This window comes from Patiria miniata, unplaced genomic scaffold (genome assembly GCF_015706575.1).
Source record: "Patiria miniata isolate m_02_andy unplaced genomic scaffold, ASM1570657v1 HiC_scaffold_29, whole genome shotgun sequence".
NCBI lineage: Eukaryota > Metazoa > Echinodermata > Asteroidea > Valvatida > Asterinidae > Patiria > Patiria miniata.
Genome location: NW_024037068.1, coordinates 26,303,034 through 26,322,600, shown reverse-complemented (window position 1 = coordinate 26,322,600; position 19,567 = coordinate 26,303,034). Strand labels below are relative to the sequence as shown.

Here is a 19,567-nt window from a genome sequence, read left to right as displayed (position 1 = left end):
TTGTTACAAGGAGGTAATTTGGCTAGTCCCATCGACCTTGCTATAACAAGAGTCGACTGTATGCCTTAACATGCAGTTAGATTCAGAATGTCAAGTATACAGTAGTTTGAATACAAAGCCGTCCTCAAAGACTACATTATGTCATTGCACCCATTTGGAGGTGTACAGTTGAATATATATACATGTAGATTTTTTACAGGGACAGATTTGAGATCGATTTTTTGTGGAAAAGAAAAAGAACTCATTTTGAGACAAAATAGACATTTGTTGGGTTTTTTTTTCAAACAATTCAATATCATATTTATTTTTCTAGTTAATATGTCTTTACAAATGTTAAGTATTCTGTACGTCAAACTTTTGCCAGTTTTCTAATTTCTCCAATGACAAATGAAGAGCCTCTCCACGAAAACGAGTCAGATTGATAATTGGCGATGAAAATTGTATATTTCTCATGAATGCCATGACAAATTGAAAAACACTTTACAAAGTCTTGTGTGGTTTGGAATTTCGTCTTTTTTTTAATTCCTAGTTGCATGCCTGGAAATAGCGTGGGTCAATAACATTCCCAATTTTTCCATATCTTCATTTCGCTTCTTATTTTAATAACTTTGGTAATATGTTCTGTTTTATAGTTCGTAAAACGATCAATTAATGCAAGATGCTATAAAAGCAGATTTAGTTTGAAACTTCACTTCTATATTAGAAATCCAAGACTTTAATATTTGGAAAATCAACAAGTTCTTCCTGGGGTCAGAGACACCAACTGCAAATTTATGATTCTGGTTCATTTCCACAGAGAGGCACACTGAACTTAAACAATGACCTATGTAAATAAGGGTCATGGAGCATAGTCAGAAGCAAATCCGGTAAGAAATAAATATTTACACTTTCAGCATCACTATTCTTATTCTGCCACACAATCTTTGCAAATCAGGTTATAGTTTTTATTGCATATACATTTGTTACACAGACTTTTGGGCTTCTTAGGAACAACAAACATGTTCCAATTGTTTCACAAGGTACTCCATGCTGGATCTCTAGATGACGCTCTGTGACCTATGACCCCCAGGCTAGAGTATATCACAAGCCCATATTCAGTGTGGTGCACAACTAGTAAACAATTGAAAATGTTTAATGTGCACAAACGTTTAGCCTTTTGAGGTAAGAGGAGCACTCCTAAGCATGGGTGCACACAGTATAGTTTACTGAGAGGTGAAGTTATGCACATACATGTAATCCATACAAGAATGTGACATTGATTGGAGAAGTTAAAGTTTGAAAAGGCAAAAAAAAGAGTGGTGAGTAATGGTTTTGTTGATTTAATAATCCTAGTTTGATTAAAAAATGGCAACATCAGAATATAAATGCTTTAATTTTGCCATAGACGGCAGTGTAATGTCTCTGGTGATGCTGAACTCTGGTGATGCTTAGCACTGTGTTGCAAAAAAACGACCCCCCAAAACCCCATAATTCTTCCAATGCTGTAGCTAACGATCAATCTCTCCAAACACAACATCCAAAGTTCCTGTAAAAAAAACCAGCAGGATACAGTTTGATAAGTGAAACAGGATTGTACTGTTTCTCTTCAATACACAAAAATTAATTTTGTTCTGTATGGATGTATTACAAGTAAAGCAACTTCACTGCTTTTTAACTGTCTGGCAGAGAGAAATACAAACAATGTCAGATGCTTGCCCAAACCCACAACCACCATTGTCAATGCGTGCCGTCATGACAAGTACTCTCCCTCTGCGAATTCGCAAATATTGAACACACTACAGTGATTTTACCACCAATGATGTTTGTGACGTCATGTGTGATCTGCATTTGTGCTCATAAAGTTATGCTATAATGTGTTTCTTTTTTCCCTTAGTTTGAGTGCTAATTAAACAATACCGTTTATGAAATTATAAAATACCCAGTTGCAGTATTCCATTGCGCCTGAATGAGATCTACACATTCTCCAACCTGATCTTTAAATGACTAAACTCACCAATAATAGCTACTGCATCAGCCAGCATGTGTCCCTTAGACACCATGTCCAGTCCCGCTAGATGAGCAAATCCTGGAGCTTTGATCTTACAACGGTACGGTCGACTGGATCCATCAGAGACCAGATACACACCAAACTCACCCTAATAGGGTTTAAAAAAAAAAAATGATGTCGGCTACTTGATATTACAATAGACTATTCCAGATTTGGCCATAAGCCCCGCCCACCTTTGGTTTGGGTACATTTCTCACAGGTACTGAGTTTGACTGAGTTACCCTGGTCACCTGACCAACAGTCCTGATCTGATTGGTCAATGTTCAGTGTTTGATTGACAGGCTAGGAAGGGTCCATAGTATGGTTAGCTACTTCCATAGTTTGAATCATTGTCGGGTGCCATTCTGAAAAACTTTGAAAGGAGAATTTTCAAAGAATCTGTAATTCAGCACCCTGTTTATTATTCCAAAGTTTAATTACCATGGCAACCATGGAAAGAATGCCACGAACTCAACACTTTGGTAAATCAAATTTTGACCTTTAACCTTTTCTGGGCATTTACTTGAGGAATTTTTGCTACGTGACCACTAGAGGGCCAGGGTGATGCACAGATCTATTAGCTTACCTTAGGTGCTTCAATCGCTGTGTATGTAGCCCCTGGCGGTACCTGATAGCCCTCTGTGTACAGCTTGAAATGAGGCCAATAGTTACTATGTGACCACTAGAGGGCCAGGGTGATGCACAGATCTATTAGCTTACCTTAGGTGCTTCAATCGCTGTGTATGTAGCCCCTGGCGGTACCTGATAGCCCTCTGTGTACAGCTTGAAATGATGAATCAGAGCTTCCATAGATTCCTGCAAGAAAAGATAATCAAACGATAGTTATTGTTGGACCCAAATTGACAATGATGAGTATAACAGACCCATCCATGGTGCCCCGTCTATGGCACAGGTAGGTAACAACATACAATGCACACCTGTCTCATACCACAATGCATGTTCCAGCCATACACAAGCGCACATGTTGGACTGATGTCTAACATTATTCACTGCTATGATTGTTCTAAGGATCCTACACACAAGGATTAACGACTCAGCCAAACTCGTGGTTAGACGCGTGATAACGGCCCGTACAGGTGGCAATTACCATGAATACTTGTCAACAAAGACCCAGACAGCTTCCCGCTTCACTTCGCACGGCGGCTTTCAAATTTGCAGGGATCTACGCCCAATCTGGTGTCGAAGTCTGTCAAGCAAGCTAATTATATTTTTGAATATTCATGATCCTATGTTTTGGCCTTTATTAATGAATTCTGGTAAGTGATAACTAAATAACCATGTTAACGCAGATATCTTATGCTTTAAAATGAACTATCATGTTTTATTGGTTCAGGACCACATCTCTCTAAAACTTTTTAATGAAAGCCTAATTAAAATAATATTTGAGTAAACGGTGCTCTCCTCAAAAAAGGTGTCACATTTGACGTTTATTTCCCGGGTAAATACTTCATCTATGACGACAAAAACTGCACAATACCATCCCTCATATCCTGAAGTATTTATTTATGAATATTTTCTGTTTTAGACATCATGCACACAAAAAAAAAGGGTCATACCTGGAACACTAACGTGCCAACGGATATTAAGGCCTGTTATCATGCGTCCAACCAAATAAAGCAAGTCCGTTCATTGCATTTTGTACTAGAGCTCAGAACAGTCTTACATCCTTGTGTGTAGGATCCGTGGTTGGTCAAATCAAAGGCGGGCTTCTGTCAATTTCTGTTATCCATGTTATAAATGTATACATTTAGAATTACTAGTCTATACAAGCAGTCTTGTCTAAGACCACTTAGCACAATCAAGTAATTATCTCTGTTGTCACTGTAGTGAACGAAACCGTCCTGCTTATTAATCACTGAAGCACCCAAAACCACCCAAGCACTCTATGGTTTGATTGATTCTTCAGTGAATAAACACAATGTAGTACAGGCGCTAATGGTTCAAATGCCCCCTCAGGTTTTCCTTCCTCCCTGCCTTGCTATTGGTACAACCTGTCCCTCACACCCACCACACCCCTCAGTTGGATGTGGACCAGTCAAGCTTTCAAATCATTCTTTCCTTGATTGCCACCCACATGTATGGAATTCCATCAGGCCATGTGCAGTCAGTGTACTAGATGCTTTGCTAGGGTGTGGTGGTGTATGATAGGCTGTGAAGGGCAGGGGACATTACTGCTATAACCAAGTAAGTTGAAGTTCTAATTTACTCAATTCCACCGAGTTGGAATTAGTCTTATGGACATTTCAATAAACAAACCATCCTAGCCCTGTGACTGTCAGTGAGACCTGGGTTTGAAATACTGCACTCATCTCAGATCCCAATTCCTTCAGAGTTTATTTTATTGCCCAGCAGAAGAGCCTCTAAATTTTGAAGTACATGCAGGTAAAACACTGAAGCTATTGGTGTATACTGAAGCTGATATATGCTGGGGCACAGACATACAGGCAATGGCAATGCTTGCTTCAATACACTGTTGTGAAAAATTGTACATCTTAAAGTAGCATATGAAGTATAATATATTTATACGTATACTCAAACATTTCCCCGAGAAGCGTCCTCTGTCGGTCAGGAACAAAGAGTATGCCTATTACTATTACCTTCATCTCAGCCCCCTTGGTGGTTAGACTTTGTTGTCAACCTTTAACCTATCCCACCTAAACATTTCACTGAATAGCGCCCTCTATAGGTCAGGAGCATAGAGTATGTCTCTTACCTTCATCTCTGCTCTCTTTGGTGGTGAGACTTTAGCATCATCCACTTTCACCTCTCCCTCCGGCATCTTGTTCAGACATTGCTCAATGATGCGTAGACTCTGTCTCATCTCTTCAACACGACATAGATACCTGCAAGCGAGAGTTGTCATTGAGTCAGTCAAGAGCAATCACAAGTCATCACAAGTCACCACAAATCAATCACAAGTCATCACAAGTTGATCACAAGTCACCACAAGTCATCACAAGTCATCACAAGTCATCACAAGTTATCACAAGTCATCACAAGTCATCACAAGTCATCACAAGTCACCACAAGTCAATCACAAGTCATCACAAGTCATCACAAGTCATCACAAGTCACCACAAGTCATCACAAGTCAATCACAAGTCATCACAAGTCACCACAAGTCATCACAAGTCATCACAAGTCACCACAAGTCATCACAAGTCATCACAAGTCATCACAAGTCATCACAAGTCACCACAAGTCACCACAAGTCAATCACAAGTCATCACAAGTCATCACAAGTCATCACAAGTCAATCACAAGTCATCACAAGTCGATCACAAGTCATCACAAGTCACCACAAGTCATCACAAGTCATCACAAGTCATCACAAGCCACTTAAAGTCATCACAAGTCTTTAGTTCTCCATGCTTTTATGTAAGGCGCAATTTTCACGGAAGTGTGCAGTAGAAATGATATTATTATGTGAGTCTCTGCCACGTCATGTGACCTTCGACTTAATTATTTTACCTGTCGTAGCAGTCTCCATGTGTTCCGATAGGAACATCAAACTCTGTCTGGTCGTAAACCTCATACGGTTGATTCTTACGCAAATCCCACTTGATACCCGAGCCTCGCAACATCACGCCACTGCAACATATCACAAAAAGTACATGTACTATGAATCGACAATGTAAAAATAAGTAACATTGATTTTAGTTTTGACCTGCTCAGTGATGGCTTAATTGGTCATTATGTACTCGTAACATTACTTCACTCAATTCAATGGGAGGAGCAATAACTTCATATTAATCAATAATTTCATAAAAATCCAACACTTCAACCCATGGCACATTTTGGGAAGTGTTACAAAAATGGGACATTGTGCATTTCTACAGTCCCAAATACAATAAATATTGCTTTGAAATTTAAAAAAAATTGAATGATAAAACAAGTAACTATAGAAACACAGTACAAACATTCTTTCACTAAATCAGATATGAACAAAGCAAACCTCATGATGGGAGTCATAGCAAAAGTTGTTAGGTCATTGGGTAATGACAATAGGCAATGGATACCCATTGCACTTGTTGGCCTGAGTGGGAATCGAACCCAGGTCACAGCAGGCGACCTGATCTCCGTGTCCTACCTGAATCCATAATTGAGAGCATCTTCAGCTGTGACTACACCGATATCAACCAATCGATCCTTCCATATGCGATTATTGGTCAGCATCTAAAGACAAACGTACACCATGTCAGTATTCATGTAAATGCTCCAAAATAATAACACTGAAAGAAAAGTTTAAGGCTGAGACTAAATATTGTGCTCTATAACAAAATAATGTATGAAGGAATTTGTAAATGTAAATTTGTAAATACTATGTAAATTTGAATACTGGGGTTTGTCCTTCACCAACGTAATTTTTTATCGACACTGTATAATCAGTTTCTGTCGGAGAGCTCGCAAGAAAAAACTCCCCCCCCCCCAACGACTTCCTGCTTACTAGAGCACAATGTCATAACCTAGTAACTGCAAACAATTACATTGAAGGGAACACCCAATATCAGAGGTAAGTCAAAGAACCAGGCTTACAACCTGGCATTCCTTTTTTAACAAAATTCCTTTCGCTACCTTCCTTGACAAATCTCAGAACAATAACATATTAAACATTAGCTATAAAATCAAAATAACACAATGTACATGTATCACAGAACACTAACGTTCAATGAATGCAATGAATTTAAATTATACATAAATGTATCATCTTTGCAATTTAACCATGAGTCACTGTACCGCCCCACACCGCCCCAGCACTCTATTGCTTTATGGATTCAACATGAATGGATTCATGCAATGTTAAACAGTGTAATACAAATGCTTATGGGTTAATACAGTCTGAAATATTTTCTGGAGAATTTTTTCTAAGATTTTTCAGGAGTTACCTCTTCCAGCTCATCAATCCTAAGAGAGAAGTTCTTGGCCCATTTGTAGATGTCGTCCATCAATCCTAACGGCATGTCCTGATACACAAACCCAAACAAAACACACATTTAATACTGTACACGGCAATTCAACATTTCTGTTTTGTTTTCCATTTCAATCAAAGATTAATACATTTCATCTTTAAGTTTCCCACCAGAGACCTCCTTGTTACACATTATTGACATTTACTTTGCTCCAATCTCTACATATTATTCGTTTTTACAAAAATATAGACAATTTGTGGAGTCAAAGTTCCATGAAGCCAAACTTGAGCACTCCAATTTACATAGAGCTTTTATAGTTTTTCTTGTTCAAGACGGCCAGGCTATTGTCCTCTTTTTACCTCTCTGACTGACTTTCCACTGACCGACTCACTCACTGACTGTCATTTGTGAGTCAGGCAGAGCTATCCTATTGGCCTGAATCACGACAAGACTTCCAGCCAATATCCATTCTGAATCAATTGCATAGAAGTTTCTTTGGTTTGGTTTAATTGATCTATAGACAAATTACAAAGAGTAAGATGCAATTGTTAATTTCCAACCCTCAGCCATACCCACCTGTTGTACTCCTCCTGGTCTGATGTATGCTGCATGCATCCTAGCTCCAGACACTCTCTCATAAAACTCAAATGTCTGCAAATAACAAATAAGAAATCACATATCACATTGACTTAGGACCGACTGAACCGATAATAATAGCTCAATAAGTACTGCAGAATTGAATCTGCATAACTACAAATGCACGTCAAGAGGAAGTCCTATCAGTCAACACCTTGGAACCAGTTATTTTGCACTACTTCCCTTGAATTTATACAGTGAACTTATCCATCAGTATTGGTGCTCAAGGCGCTACATCATTATTACTCTGCTCATTGGGCCAATGAAACATTCTTAAAGACAATCTCAGCTCCCTGGAAAGTATACAGCTCCATACTGCAATTTCGGCACAAAGCAACTACAATCAATCTCAACAACCATGTCTGCCCTCACAGGTACCCAACTACTGCTGGATGAGGAGAAGCAATGAGTGACAAAGTGCCTTACCCAAGGGCACATGCACCATGACCCCAGGCTGGACTCGAACCAACTACGTGCAGAATTACCCACAGACCACGAGTTAAATGCTCCAGACCACAAGACCACGACACTCCACATACTCACCACTACGCTAAACCAACAGAACCTGAAAATGAAGTCCAAATCTGACTACCATATCATGTGCCTGAGAATTGTAAAATACTAAAAACTGCAAAGTTATTACCAAGGTATAATAACTATTATGAAGTTAGACTGACCTTTTCTCTCTCTTCAAACATCCAGAAAAATGGGGTCATAGCTCCAACATCTAGAGCATGAGTAGTGACTGCCATGACGTGGTTAGCTATACGAGTGATCTCTGCAAATAAAACTGATACAAAGAGAAAGATACACTGCAAGTTTATCACTTGATAACAAGAATTACATTCACTACTTTGTATGATAATTTAGAACCCATTTTTCTACAGTTCCATTGATTGAGATACTGTGTTTCATGTCCACATTCAGACCACTTTACCCTGAAAAATTCTTAAGAACATTGTGCTTCTTCACCTTCAAAAACATGTTGTTTTGCACCAGATGAAAAGATGAGGGAAGTGTCCATTGCTAACAATCTCTAAAAACTCCTATACCAGGCAGAGGAAATGAGGTGTACACGGCTCTATTCCCTGTTTTTTTGTAAAATGCAGCAAGCAAGAAACTTGGAAGACACACTTCATAGCACCTTGGGGCTAATACTATTACTTTTAGCAGATATGTAAGTGGACTTTGACATTTTTGCAGAAAGTTAAGATCTACAAGAAAAATATTCACATACCCATTTTAGTAAAATTGAATATCTCACCTCTAATCCACTTGGCTCTCTCTGGGATGTCGATATTCAGTAGTCTCTCCACTGCCAGTGAGTAACCCTGTTCATTACACATCATGGAGACGTAGTCTAACCGATCAAAGTATGGCAGTGCCTGCAGATACGTCTTGTATTCAATCAACTTTTCTGTTCCACGATGTAGGAGACCAATGTGGGGGTCTGCTCGAATCACAGTCTGTACAGAAAAGTAAAATAAAAATTCACCAGCTACAAAACAAATTCCTTCTTATTGCCAACCAAGAATATTGTCTATAGCAGCATTTAATCTTACAACCCCAGGATATCCTATGTATCCTACAATGGTAGTCTTATACCTCTTCTGTGGCAGTAAAGATATCATTTATAAAAACTTCATATACCAAACAGATATGGCTAACGACAATCAAGAAAGTGGAAGTACAAAGACCACAAACCAGACTCCAACCAGCCAACTGATCCAACCAGCCGACTGATCCAACCAGCCGACTGATCCAACCAGCCAACTGATCCAACCAGCCAACTGATCCAACCAGCCAACTGATCCAACCAGCCAACTGATCCAACCAGCCAACTGATCCAACCAGCCAACTGATCCAACCAGCCAACTGATCCAACCAGCCAACTGATCCAACCAGCCAACTGATCCAACCAGCCAACTGATCCAACCAGCCAACTGATCCAACCAGCCAACTGATCCAACCAGCCAACTGATCCAACCAGCCAACTGATCCAACAAGCTCGGGTGGTCGAGTGGTAAGACGCCTGCACTAGAAAGCCCAGCTGAGTGATTTTGCTCACTTTCACCCAGGGGGGCAACACACAGAGTATACAGTGTTCATATGTCAGTGAATGGCAAAACCTAACAATGAATCACAAACATGCTTCATCTTTGTCACTTTCTTCAAGTTTCAGTAGCAAGTGGTTCATTACATCAGTACAGGAACAAGAAGATAAAAGCCTTACTTCGCCGCTGAGTTCTAAGACAAGACGAAGCACACCGTGGGCAGCTGGATGCTGAGGACCAAAGTTGATGATGAGGTTAGACACGTCTTTCTCTGGCATCTTATCACGATCTTGAGAAATGACAGAAAATTTACAATTTTTAAAATGTAAAAATGTTAACTGCTTTCTCAATGCTTTGAGCCCTTATAAAGCCATAATAACGTCATTGGGATCAGATAACAGAGTGTAGTTTTAACATTTAGCAGAATGTTGTGCTACTTACATTGTACGGCAGGAAACAATCCAGGTACAGATTGGCTAATACAAGGATCCATGGCTTACTTAAAATGAACTCTGCCTCTGAAGTAAGTGCTTTTCAGTGCTATTTACAATCTCCATGGAAATGAGAAAGGCTCTATGGGCTCCATGCACACGTACCCCCTCAACGGCAGGAAAGGGAGAGTTGGGGGAGACAATCAGAAGTGACATTTAAACGCATCACCAACGACGCTTGACGCTCATGTGAAGACACTATGGCTTTGTGCACATTCACAATAAGATAAGTCATGCATACATTGAGCTACATGTGCGAACTCTCATCAAAAGTAGTAAATAAAGGGCCCTCTCTTGCTGACGCATCAGCCCATATGCAAAAAAAACAACAAAAAAAACTACGGATTTCTAAGCAGAGCAATACCATAGACCCATTGCATGGTGACCGTCTACTTTCAGAAAGACCAATTGAAGTTGCTGTAGCAGAAAATTCTCAATTTCTTCAAACCTCCAAACTCTCCGGTCATGAAATGTTCGGCCTCAGTATTTCACAAGTGTTATCTTGATATGGATTGGTACCTCTAGGGTGGGTAAATGTGAAATTTACCAGAATTTCGTTCACCAGGATCACAGGAGTCTCACACTCGACCGTCTGTCATCATTTGCTGTCGACTGAGGGCCCTTTAATTCTCTTGACCAACTACAGCGTGGCTTTCATTCCGAGAGTGATGTACCTCGCACGATGAAATGAAAGCCGCTCTGTAGGGTTTGTAAAACCTGACAGTTCTGGGAGTAGTGACCCTCACTGATGGCTGATTTCACAATAAACTGTCAGTGACAATGAAACTACAAAGCTCTTACCATCCCAGGGGGGTGCTGGCCATTTTGATGTGACTTCATCTGGATACATAACAGCCTTGGCATACTGCTCTACATCCTTGACTTCTGGCTGCCATTGCTTTGCACCTCTGAGTTAAACGTAAAGGAGGAAAAAGTCTGCATTAGATTTCAATATTCAGATAATCAAATAATAAATGCACACGATTGGTTATTTAGCCTATCAGTGGGAATATCTGACAGAAAAAAAGTAAGCAGATTGAAATTAACAAAAAGCAATAGGCTGTGTGCGTGTGAAATCATAGATGTAGGGCCTAGGCCAGACTGGGACCGTGAGTGCATGAAAACGTGCAAAATTACTACTGACGTTTTTTAACTCACCATTCGGCTAATTAATGCCCACACAACACATACATCAAAATGCTATAGTTGTAAGCATGTCACCTGCGAAATTTGAGACCTTAAATCCAATTTTAAGGCAGGTTTTTGGCAGTTCAAAAACCACCCACGCCATTCTCCATGATCTGGAGATGAGGATGTGATTCACAAGGTATTCTGGGTAGATGCACTTAGTGCCTTGCAGCTTACTGGTTTTTTAATCGATGGCCAAAAGAACATAGCGCCCTCTGTTAAAAAATGAAACTCTGAATTCACTCTGATCAACAAGAGGGCGCTGTTTTATCTACACGATGAAAATGTTGTAGCTGAGGAGTCTTTTTGCACAATGCATTGCAGCACACATCAACGTGATGTCTCACGTTTGGATTTTGATAACTCTCTGTAAAATTAGAATTAAAAGCTGAATTTTGGTGAGGCAATGCTCACAACAGCAACTTTGAGAGGCAAAAGTTTCAGGGATTATTGAAGAAACTGTAGTGAGTAAGAAGCTTGCACATTTGATTCACACTGGTTTTATTATGCAGCACAAACTTTTGCACAATATGGATACCTTAAGTTTTGGGACTCTCATACACAGTATTGAGAGTCCCAAATTTTCGGACTAGGCCTAGGCCTACCAATTAAAACTTAGTTAAAAGAAATACTTAGGCGAAATAATACAAAACATGTTTAGCGTCCAGCCCGCTTCCTTTTTGCAGGCTGCCTCTTTTTGTTTTAAACCGAAAAAAGGAAAAAATTTCAACAGTAACAACATCATTTGGCCTCTTTATCCGTTGTATCTAGCCCATTTAAAGCTGTATTTTGTGAGTCCAATGGCAGCCAAAGTCATGAAAGTTGCATCAAGATGCAAGTTGCAACTTTTTAATCAGATAATTAGTGGCACCGAGCCTAGGCCCTATCTCAACGAAGGTCAGTAGGACTAAATAATGAAAGGTTTGCAGAAACACCATGTGCAAATAATTTCTCAACTAAGAGAATGGTTTTGAAAAGAACCAGAGGTATAAACTCAGAACCATTCTCTTAGTTGAGAAATTATTCGCACATGGTGTTTCCGCAAACCTTTCATTATTTAGCATGTTTAGTATCTCCACCCTGACCATGCAAAGGAAAGGGAAAGCCTCAAACGACAAAGTCAAATCTTACTTGTCAGTAGGGCCTACTAGGACTAATGGTAAAAAGTTGAAAAGAAAAATCAGAGACTGGAATCTTAAATTAAGTGTCAATCCAGCGCAACATGCGTCCGAATTCTTCAAGTTCAACCTTGTATTCATTTTTTTCACGTTATAGATGCAATACACTATACAATGCATTACACAATTGGAATTGTACGTTTTCATGATTTTAACAAACTGAACTGATGTGCAGCCTGCAGCTTGAAAAAAAAGGTCCAGATAAAACTACTTTTCAACAACACATTAACACATCAGTGAACATATTGTATATGTTCGAACTACAAACCTTGTGCAAGCAATAACTGGAGATCTATTGAGGACGTTTTGAGTCAAAACACCCCGCAAAGAGTTGCCGGGAATTTTGCAAATTGCTCGACCCAGGAGCGCCGCCATGTTGCATAAACGATGCTGGTAGGCGTGATGTATATACTGCATTTAGTAGTGGGAAGATAAATAGAGTACCAGCTAAATTTGCATGTTGTCGTTTCGGTCTCGAATTTCAAACCTAGGTTTCGTTTCGGATACGGTTACATTTTGGCTGAAGAATGAAAAAGGTTTGAGGGCCTAGGACTTTTGTCACAGACGAAAAACTTTGGTCAGTGCGTTTATCTTCAACCATAATAAGGCAGCAATTATAAGGAGAAGAAGAAAACAAGATTGAAGTCATTCGGAAAATTGGGGCTCATATTACATGACTTCATATAGAGCCGGGCATGCTTAAAAACAACGACAAGTCAACGCCAGACACTGTTAGTGTTACTCATTAATTAACGCCAATTTCGGGGTGAATGGGGTGCATTAATTGTGGCCATACTTTATAGTCCATTTTCGTATAAACAGGCAGTACAAATTATACTGCTGAAAACAAAATAACATGTGTCTGGCATAATTAGGGTATATGTCTTAAACAAATCCCAGAGTGGAAGGAAATTTGTAATTCAAATCGATGTATAAATATGAAGACACTATAAATGTGGTGGGGCATCGTTATATAAATCATATCCAGTGTAAAATTCGAGATATATGCTCATCACGTAAAGAAAGGTAAATTTGAAAGCATTTCTTTTCCCAAGGTCGGTCGCTTTGTAGTATGTTTAATATGCCCTTATTGCACATATGCAGTTGGACCGGAGAGAGGGCCCCGTTGGACAACGGGTGATGACCTAGACTAGTCGTTTTGCCACCAACTTTCTAAATCCACACCCCCACCCAATATTAAGTTATGCTTATGAGTTAGTTCGTCCCTCAATTCTGGAGTCAAATGTACATCCCATATTATTTAATTAATACTTGGAAATGATGATGGCTTATATTATACGGGGTGAGTAAAGCGGAACCCAAACCCCCAAAAGTATTTCTTTAAAATATGCAGCACCAAACATAATAATGACTGGAAAGCCAATTTCATAAGCTACTTTAAGATTTAAAAAATACTGAAATTCCTTAACCCTAAAAGGGCCGGGTTATTTTGTGACCATCTCTCAGCCGGCCCCCCCCCCCAAGATCTCAACCATCGAGTGACGAAAAATGTTGAAAATTGGTACATGCATAGAGCAACTCATCATGAATATTCCCAAGAAATTTCATGACTATAGGTCAAAGGGTTTTGGAATTATGGCTAATTAATTATTCATGTACGAATGGTAATTCTGCTCTGTGTACACGACGTACATGTATATGGGAAAATTCAGTTTTCACGGCGCGTAGCGTGGTCCCGTTTTTTGTATCAAAAGATGCGCAAGACTCGAGGCTAAAAATCATAACAGCTCCGGTCGCGAAAAAAAATCAAGGCTATCGCGGAAAAAGTTGAGGGGGTGGGGCGGATTCCGTCCCAGCCCTTTTAGGGTTAATCCGTTCAAACAATATCACAATTTAAACACAATGACCCTAAAACCTCTTTCGTCCAAAAATGCGATTTTAAGAATCGTCGTCACAATTGTCTTCAAACATCACCAGCGATAAAAACCTCAGTTTAAAAGTTAAACATATTCAACTAATTATGCAACCAAACCATGCAGAACAAATTGGAAATAGAAATAATCGGTGTTTGACGATATTGTAGGGCCCTATAGGCATATTGTTCATATCAGTGTTATAAAACAAATTACCCACTGCCGCCTGTAAAAGATTATCTATTTTTACATGAAAATGCATTGCATTCACAAACCTGCCATTAAAATGAACCTTTTCTTGTTCGTATGGTACGCCTGTGGATATTGGACTGCAGAGTGCCGAGTAAAAAAAAAGCGGAACCCGAACCCCCAAAAATATATATTTCATATTTAAATAAAAAGTTGTAGCACCAAACATAATAATGACTGAGAAGCCAATTTCATAAGCTACATTTAGATGAAAAAAATACTTAAATTTCCCAATCCATTCGAAGAATATCACCATTTAAACGCAATGACCCAAAAACCTGTTTCGTCCCAAAAAAAGAGCAGTTTATTGTGTATTCTGACTGTTGTTCTGGAACAACAAAGAAAATGACACAGATATTTGTTTCAAAACTGTCAACAACTGTAGTACGCAATATCTTTATTAAAACCTGGTAAGGCAAATAATATAACTCATAAAATCAACTTTGCTTTAAAAAGACGGGCCTGCAAAAGTTCTTTGTCTGAATATTAGACATTCACGTGTGCAGAGCCCTACCTTACAGTACAAGGGGATATTAAGATACTCCAGCATCTGGTAGCCGGGACATTTTCCAATTGCTCCCCCGTGACGCGTGCTAATTTCGAGTTTCAGCCATCTCAAGACAATATTAGAGGCACAAGAGGTTATTAACCCCGTGCTCGTCAAACATAATATTGTTTTTTTTTTATCCTAACGAATTGTCAAGTTGTATATTTTTTGTACAGAAAGCTACTTTTTCCAATTTGCCGGGCGTCTGCAATCCTCTGAAAAGGGCTTTCAGTTCGCGCACAAATGAACCCACCCTGCGAGAAAGCCGAATAAATATATTGTCGGACCGCTAATAATTCGAATTTTGAAAAGAAATAATTCAGTAACTAAACGTCGTTGTTTTCTTTTCGTTCGACGTCTAATTCAAAAGTGACTAACTTTTATGTGTTGCTATATAAGAAAACTGAGCAGTTGCAAAATATATATTTTTTGGGATGAAACTTGGAATAACCCGGGCAATCGATTTTTAAAAATTCGTCTGGGGAAAAATTCAATCAGTTATTGGTTGACAGTACAGAGAGAACAGCTGTAATTAAAACACTACTAATCGCTCTGAGAAGCGGGACTGGACGTTGTGATGAATTCATTTCATATTTCTGTAGGTATAATCAAGTTTACTTTCCCATCGATGTGGTTGAGTCGTCGGGGTCGTTATCTAGGGAGAAACATAATAATGCCTGTCACCAAACATCACAAACTGAACTGTCCAAACGGCTGAGTTGACACAATGGAAATGTCATCCAAGACAAACCAAGTTTCTGCCATTTTTATTTAACTTTCATTCCTTTGAACTCTGATTCTTCTCTTTTTGGGGGGGGGGGGGTAGTCTGCGAAATCGCCGAAAACCGAAAATAATAACTTTCATCTCATTCTCATCCATTTGATTGCATGGAGGGGGATGCCCGTCCTCGATGAAGCATGAGAGATGCATTACCGTTCCTATTGATTCGTTATTTTTTTCTTATCCCAATAACAACACGTATACTTTTGGAGAAAAATACATTTTTTTTTGTGAAGAACTTTTTCCCAAAGAAGCGCGTCAGTCAAAATTAAGATTTTCAACTGAAAATTACTAACACACGTTTTTCAACCTTCCGAAGCATGCCATCTTGACACATACACCTGTCTACACCCAATCACTGTACACAAACAGGCCCCTTTCAATGACGCCCCATGACGGATTATGCCTTCGCCATTGAAGGGGGCCTTCACGAGTAATGTGCCCGGATTCTATACACCTGCCATACGTCGCTGCCGAATCGACTCCAGTAATTAATTACAGCGCCCTCTTTCGTTATCTTGTAAACTGACACCGTCCGTCTTAGCTTGGCCCCTGCTGATCCGAACCGTGACCTACATCGAAGAAACTTTTTCCACCGAATTTTTGATATCCTTCAAATTTGATTCTTTGACTGAAAAAAGTACATTTCCTACATTGGTGACTAAACCTTCGTCGATCAATGCAAAACAGTCCGTTTTGGTCAAAGTTTACTGGCTGAAATAACGGCCCAAGAAAATGTTGACCCGAGGGTTCGCGAGGTTGTTTATGATAAGATTTGCATAAGAACGTTGACCCTTCCACTGTTGTAAGTTTACACAGTACATATGCATGTGTGATAAGTGACAAGAACGAGTAAGGAATGCAACGAGAATCGTCCAAATTATCACCGGAATTCCCCCATTTCTGATGGTCACAGGTCAAGTAACCCGTCATTTTAGAGTAAAGGTAAGTACAGAGAAGTAACTTGAGTTGGAATTTCGTCTTCAGAGTGTTGGTATTGGGTTAAAATTTCTGTGGGAAAATGGGAACAAGTTTGAGCGAAGTTGTGTTCAGAAGGCAAGAAGTTAAGAAGTGCACTTCATATGCAATGGTGTGTACAGTATGTAGTGATGCATACTAAGCTTTGCATGGTATATGATTTTGAAGGTTTTTAAGACCTCAACAGAACTATCAAGCTTCCCATAATTGTAAACCCTAAACATTTTCCAAAATATTGGGAAAGTTTTGTCAAGTTTGTATAATAGATTTGCCTTGGGTTGCAGAATAAAAAATGTGTTTTATCACAAAATTGTTTCACTTTCACGCAGTGACAACTGCCTCAGACATGTCAGAAATGACTGCATTGAAGCGCACATAGCTTACCAATTTGTGCATTTTGCTAATGTAATTTCATTTGTAAATCATAACTGTTTTCACCGCAATATTAATCACCCATATTTGCCAAAACATAGCCAACATTGTGTTCTGTGAATTATTAAAGTTGCCGTAGGCCTGCGCCTAGACCCGTGAACGTGGCTTGTAAATTACGCCACGCTCTTGTACCATTTCGAACCAAGCGAAATTGTCCTTCCGTGACAAAAGCTGAACATTACTTTACCGTGTGATAAGTAGGCCTACTCACATCAAGCTTTCTTGAACATGTTGAAATCTGCTTTTATGCCAAATCTTGCATTTTAAACGAAATTCGAGGTAAAATCTGGCAAGATCTCGACGTCCTGCAACCTCCTCCTAATGCATGTGATTTACTGGACGAGGCCACGTGATAAATGCTGCGGATAATTTTGTATTGCACTGACGCTCCAGGGACTCCTTATGTCCGGATCATAACTGCAATTCCAAATTATTAGCACCCTTTTATCATGTGGTCTCGTGATTGGCCAGTCTGACGCCGCCCGCGATCATATGCGTCACATGAAGCAGACGGGTAGCTTGGAGGGCTCCGATAATTTTGCTGGCAAATGACCCTGGGTACTTGTCCAGTAAACGCTAAAATTTAATTTCTACACGTTCGTACATGTATGGGTCTTCATTGACGGCAAATTTCGTCGAAATGACACATCCTGAACACGCGGGAAGGCAAATTTAAATTTCTAGGTGAGTACTCAACATGCATACGAAATTATGAATGGCGGATCGATTTCGCCAGGTTCGAAATGACACAACAGCGTGGCATTCACAGGTCTAGCCTGCGCCTAGATCGGGGTGGAGTGATGTCAACCGATGAAAACATCTATTCATTTGCACACCAGTTTTCATCGGTTGCTATGTGTTACCATTCAGCACTACATACTCAACAACCATTGAGTTTCAAAAACAGGTCCGGGGGCTAGAAATAAACTATAAACCAATGTAACACATTCCCTGGTGTCCACGCCCACCTATGACAATGTTTACATCCATTTTTGTCTTATCTTTTCTCACCGAGGTCTCCTTATTTCACAGTTCTTGCATTCAATCCCCAAGTTATTGCACACACAATAATGGTGAAGAGTATTAATTAGAAGCAAATTACATTATTGGGGCCCAATAGAATTAGGCGCCTAAATGGTTACAAATGTGTACACGAAGTGTAGATCATTTTGAGAATTGAAAAAAGCGTCGGTCCGTCACGTCCCAACAATAACATCAGCCCAACTATAGATGAGAGAATCACTTCTACAGTGAAACAATCCCAACTTATAGTTTGGGCATAACAGATACATTTATTTTGGTTCAGTTAAATATAAACTGTAACTTTAGAATTGAGTTGAGGCTAATTCAATACATTACTCAGTTCTGTGTGTAGACCAGAGATGATACTATGACAGCGCCCTCAGTTGACCAAACTGGATGAGTGATAAATGTAGACTGGAGACCCAAACAAGGACAGGCAACAGTCTTGGCTATGGTTATCAGTAACACGTGTCTATGGCAAGTGGCTTCAGCAGCTTTCCTTGACACATGTGAAGTAAGCCGTAGTCAAGTAATTTCGACGAGGGCCTACAGCTACATGTACATGTAGTTCATGCTTTTATGAAGTCAACAAGTGAAGTTACATTGTGACGATTGCCGTTAGACTAACAAATTCGCTTTGCACTGTAATTCATGTGAAATATAAACCAGCCTTCTCATTGGTTGTTGTTCACTATGACCAAAACTTCCCTGTCCCTTTCTACACACCTAGAGCTGCCCATTTGCATTCTAGTAGTTGATTATTCAAAACAGCGTTTGATCGAATATATGAATATTCCAAACTCACTGATCAAGTTTTGCGCATGCCAAAAGTACACCGGTTAAATTTACGTGCAGCGAACGATATTTTGAGCCGGTGGTAAAAAAAAGTGGCATCTGACTTCTGTCTTTTACTAAGTACTGGACCAAGTCCGCCAAAATCCATCACTCACACTGCTTCCAATGCATGCTTTACTTTAGGCCTCCAGGCCCAAGTCCATCATACTCCATCAATATTTAGTCAAACTAGGCCTGCAGGACCAAGTCCCCCAAAATCCACCAAAATGGGGTAATGTATTTTGATGGAGTTGGGAAGGTTAGGGTTAAAGATTAAAAAACGGTAACATCACAGTTGTGTGTGCAGGCCTATGTGCAGGCCTATGTGCGTAGTGTTTTTTCCTT

At 39.6% G+C, this 19,567-nt stretch overlaps 2 protein-coding genes and 1 non-coding gene across 4 annotated transcripts in view; 1 reads left to right on the top strand and 2 right to left on the bottom strand.

Moving 5' to 3' along the window:
- Positions 1-277: 277 nt before the first annotated feature.
- Positions 278-12,903, bottom strand: LOC119735726 (NADH dehydrogenase [ubiquinone] iron-sulfur protein 2, mitochondrial-like). Of its 2 annotated transcripts, XM_038209626.1 has the most exons (14): positions 12,773-12,903; positions 10,940-11,046; positions 9,827-9,936; positions 8,858-9,059; positions 8,271-8,383; positions 7,534-7,608; positions 6,934-7,011; positions 6,138-6,223; positions 5,519-5,638; positions 4,761-4,890; positions 2,798-2,842; positions 2,613-2,663; positions 1,994-2,135; positions 278-1,525 (listed from the first exon to the last, which is right to left on the bottom strand). In XM_038209626.1, exons 1-14 carry the CDS (start codon positions 12,877-12,879, stop codon positions 1,488-1,490), a joined length of 1,404 nt encoding a protein of 467 aa, XP_038065554.1. In that variant the 5' UTR covers positions 12,880-12,903; the 3' UTR covers positions 278-1,487. The 2 variants fall into 2 exon arrangements, with proteins under 2 accessions (XP_038065554.1, XP_038065553.1); XM_038209625.1 differs by lacking the exon at positions 2,613-2,663 and having other exon boundaries at positions 2,747-2,842.
- Positions 2,375-2,511, bottom strand: LOC119736318. The gene has a single exon (XR_005272309.1). It is a non-coding gene; the product is annotated as a small nucleolar RNA SNORA36 family (small nucleolar RNA).
- A 3,582-nt stretch (positions 12,904-16,485) lies between the features above and the next one.
- Positions 16,486-19,567, top strand: part of LOC119735618 (brother of CDO-like) — a 106,509-nt gene continuing 103,427 nt past the window's right edge. Inside the window, exon 1 of the mRNA XM_038209400.1 lies at positions 16,486-16,900. The gene's annotated coding sequence lies outside the window, so the exon portion shown is untranslated. The remainder of the gene's footprint in view (positions 16,901-19,567) is intronic.

Bases quoted from the DNA above. Each gene is read 5' to 3' on its own strand.
- LOC119735726 (XM_038209625.1), bottom strand. From the start codon at position 12,879: ATGGCGGCGCTCCTGGGTCGAGCAATTTGCAAAATTCCCGGCAACTCT. The intron at 9,937-10,939 runs GTAAGAGCTTTG...TCATTTCTCAAG, and splicing joins GCCAGCACCCCCCTGGGATG to ATCGTGATAAGATGCCAGAG. The intron at 2,843-4,760 runs GTAAGAGACATA...CTTTTCTTGCAG, and splicing joins CAAAGAGAGCAGAGATGAAG to GAATCTATGGAAGCTCTGAT.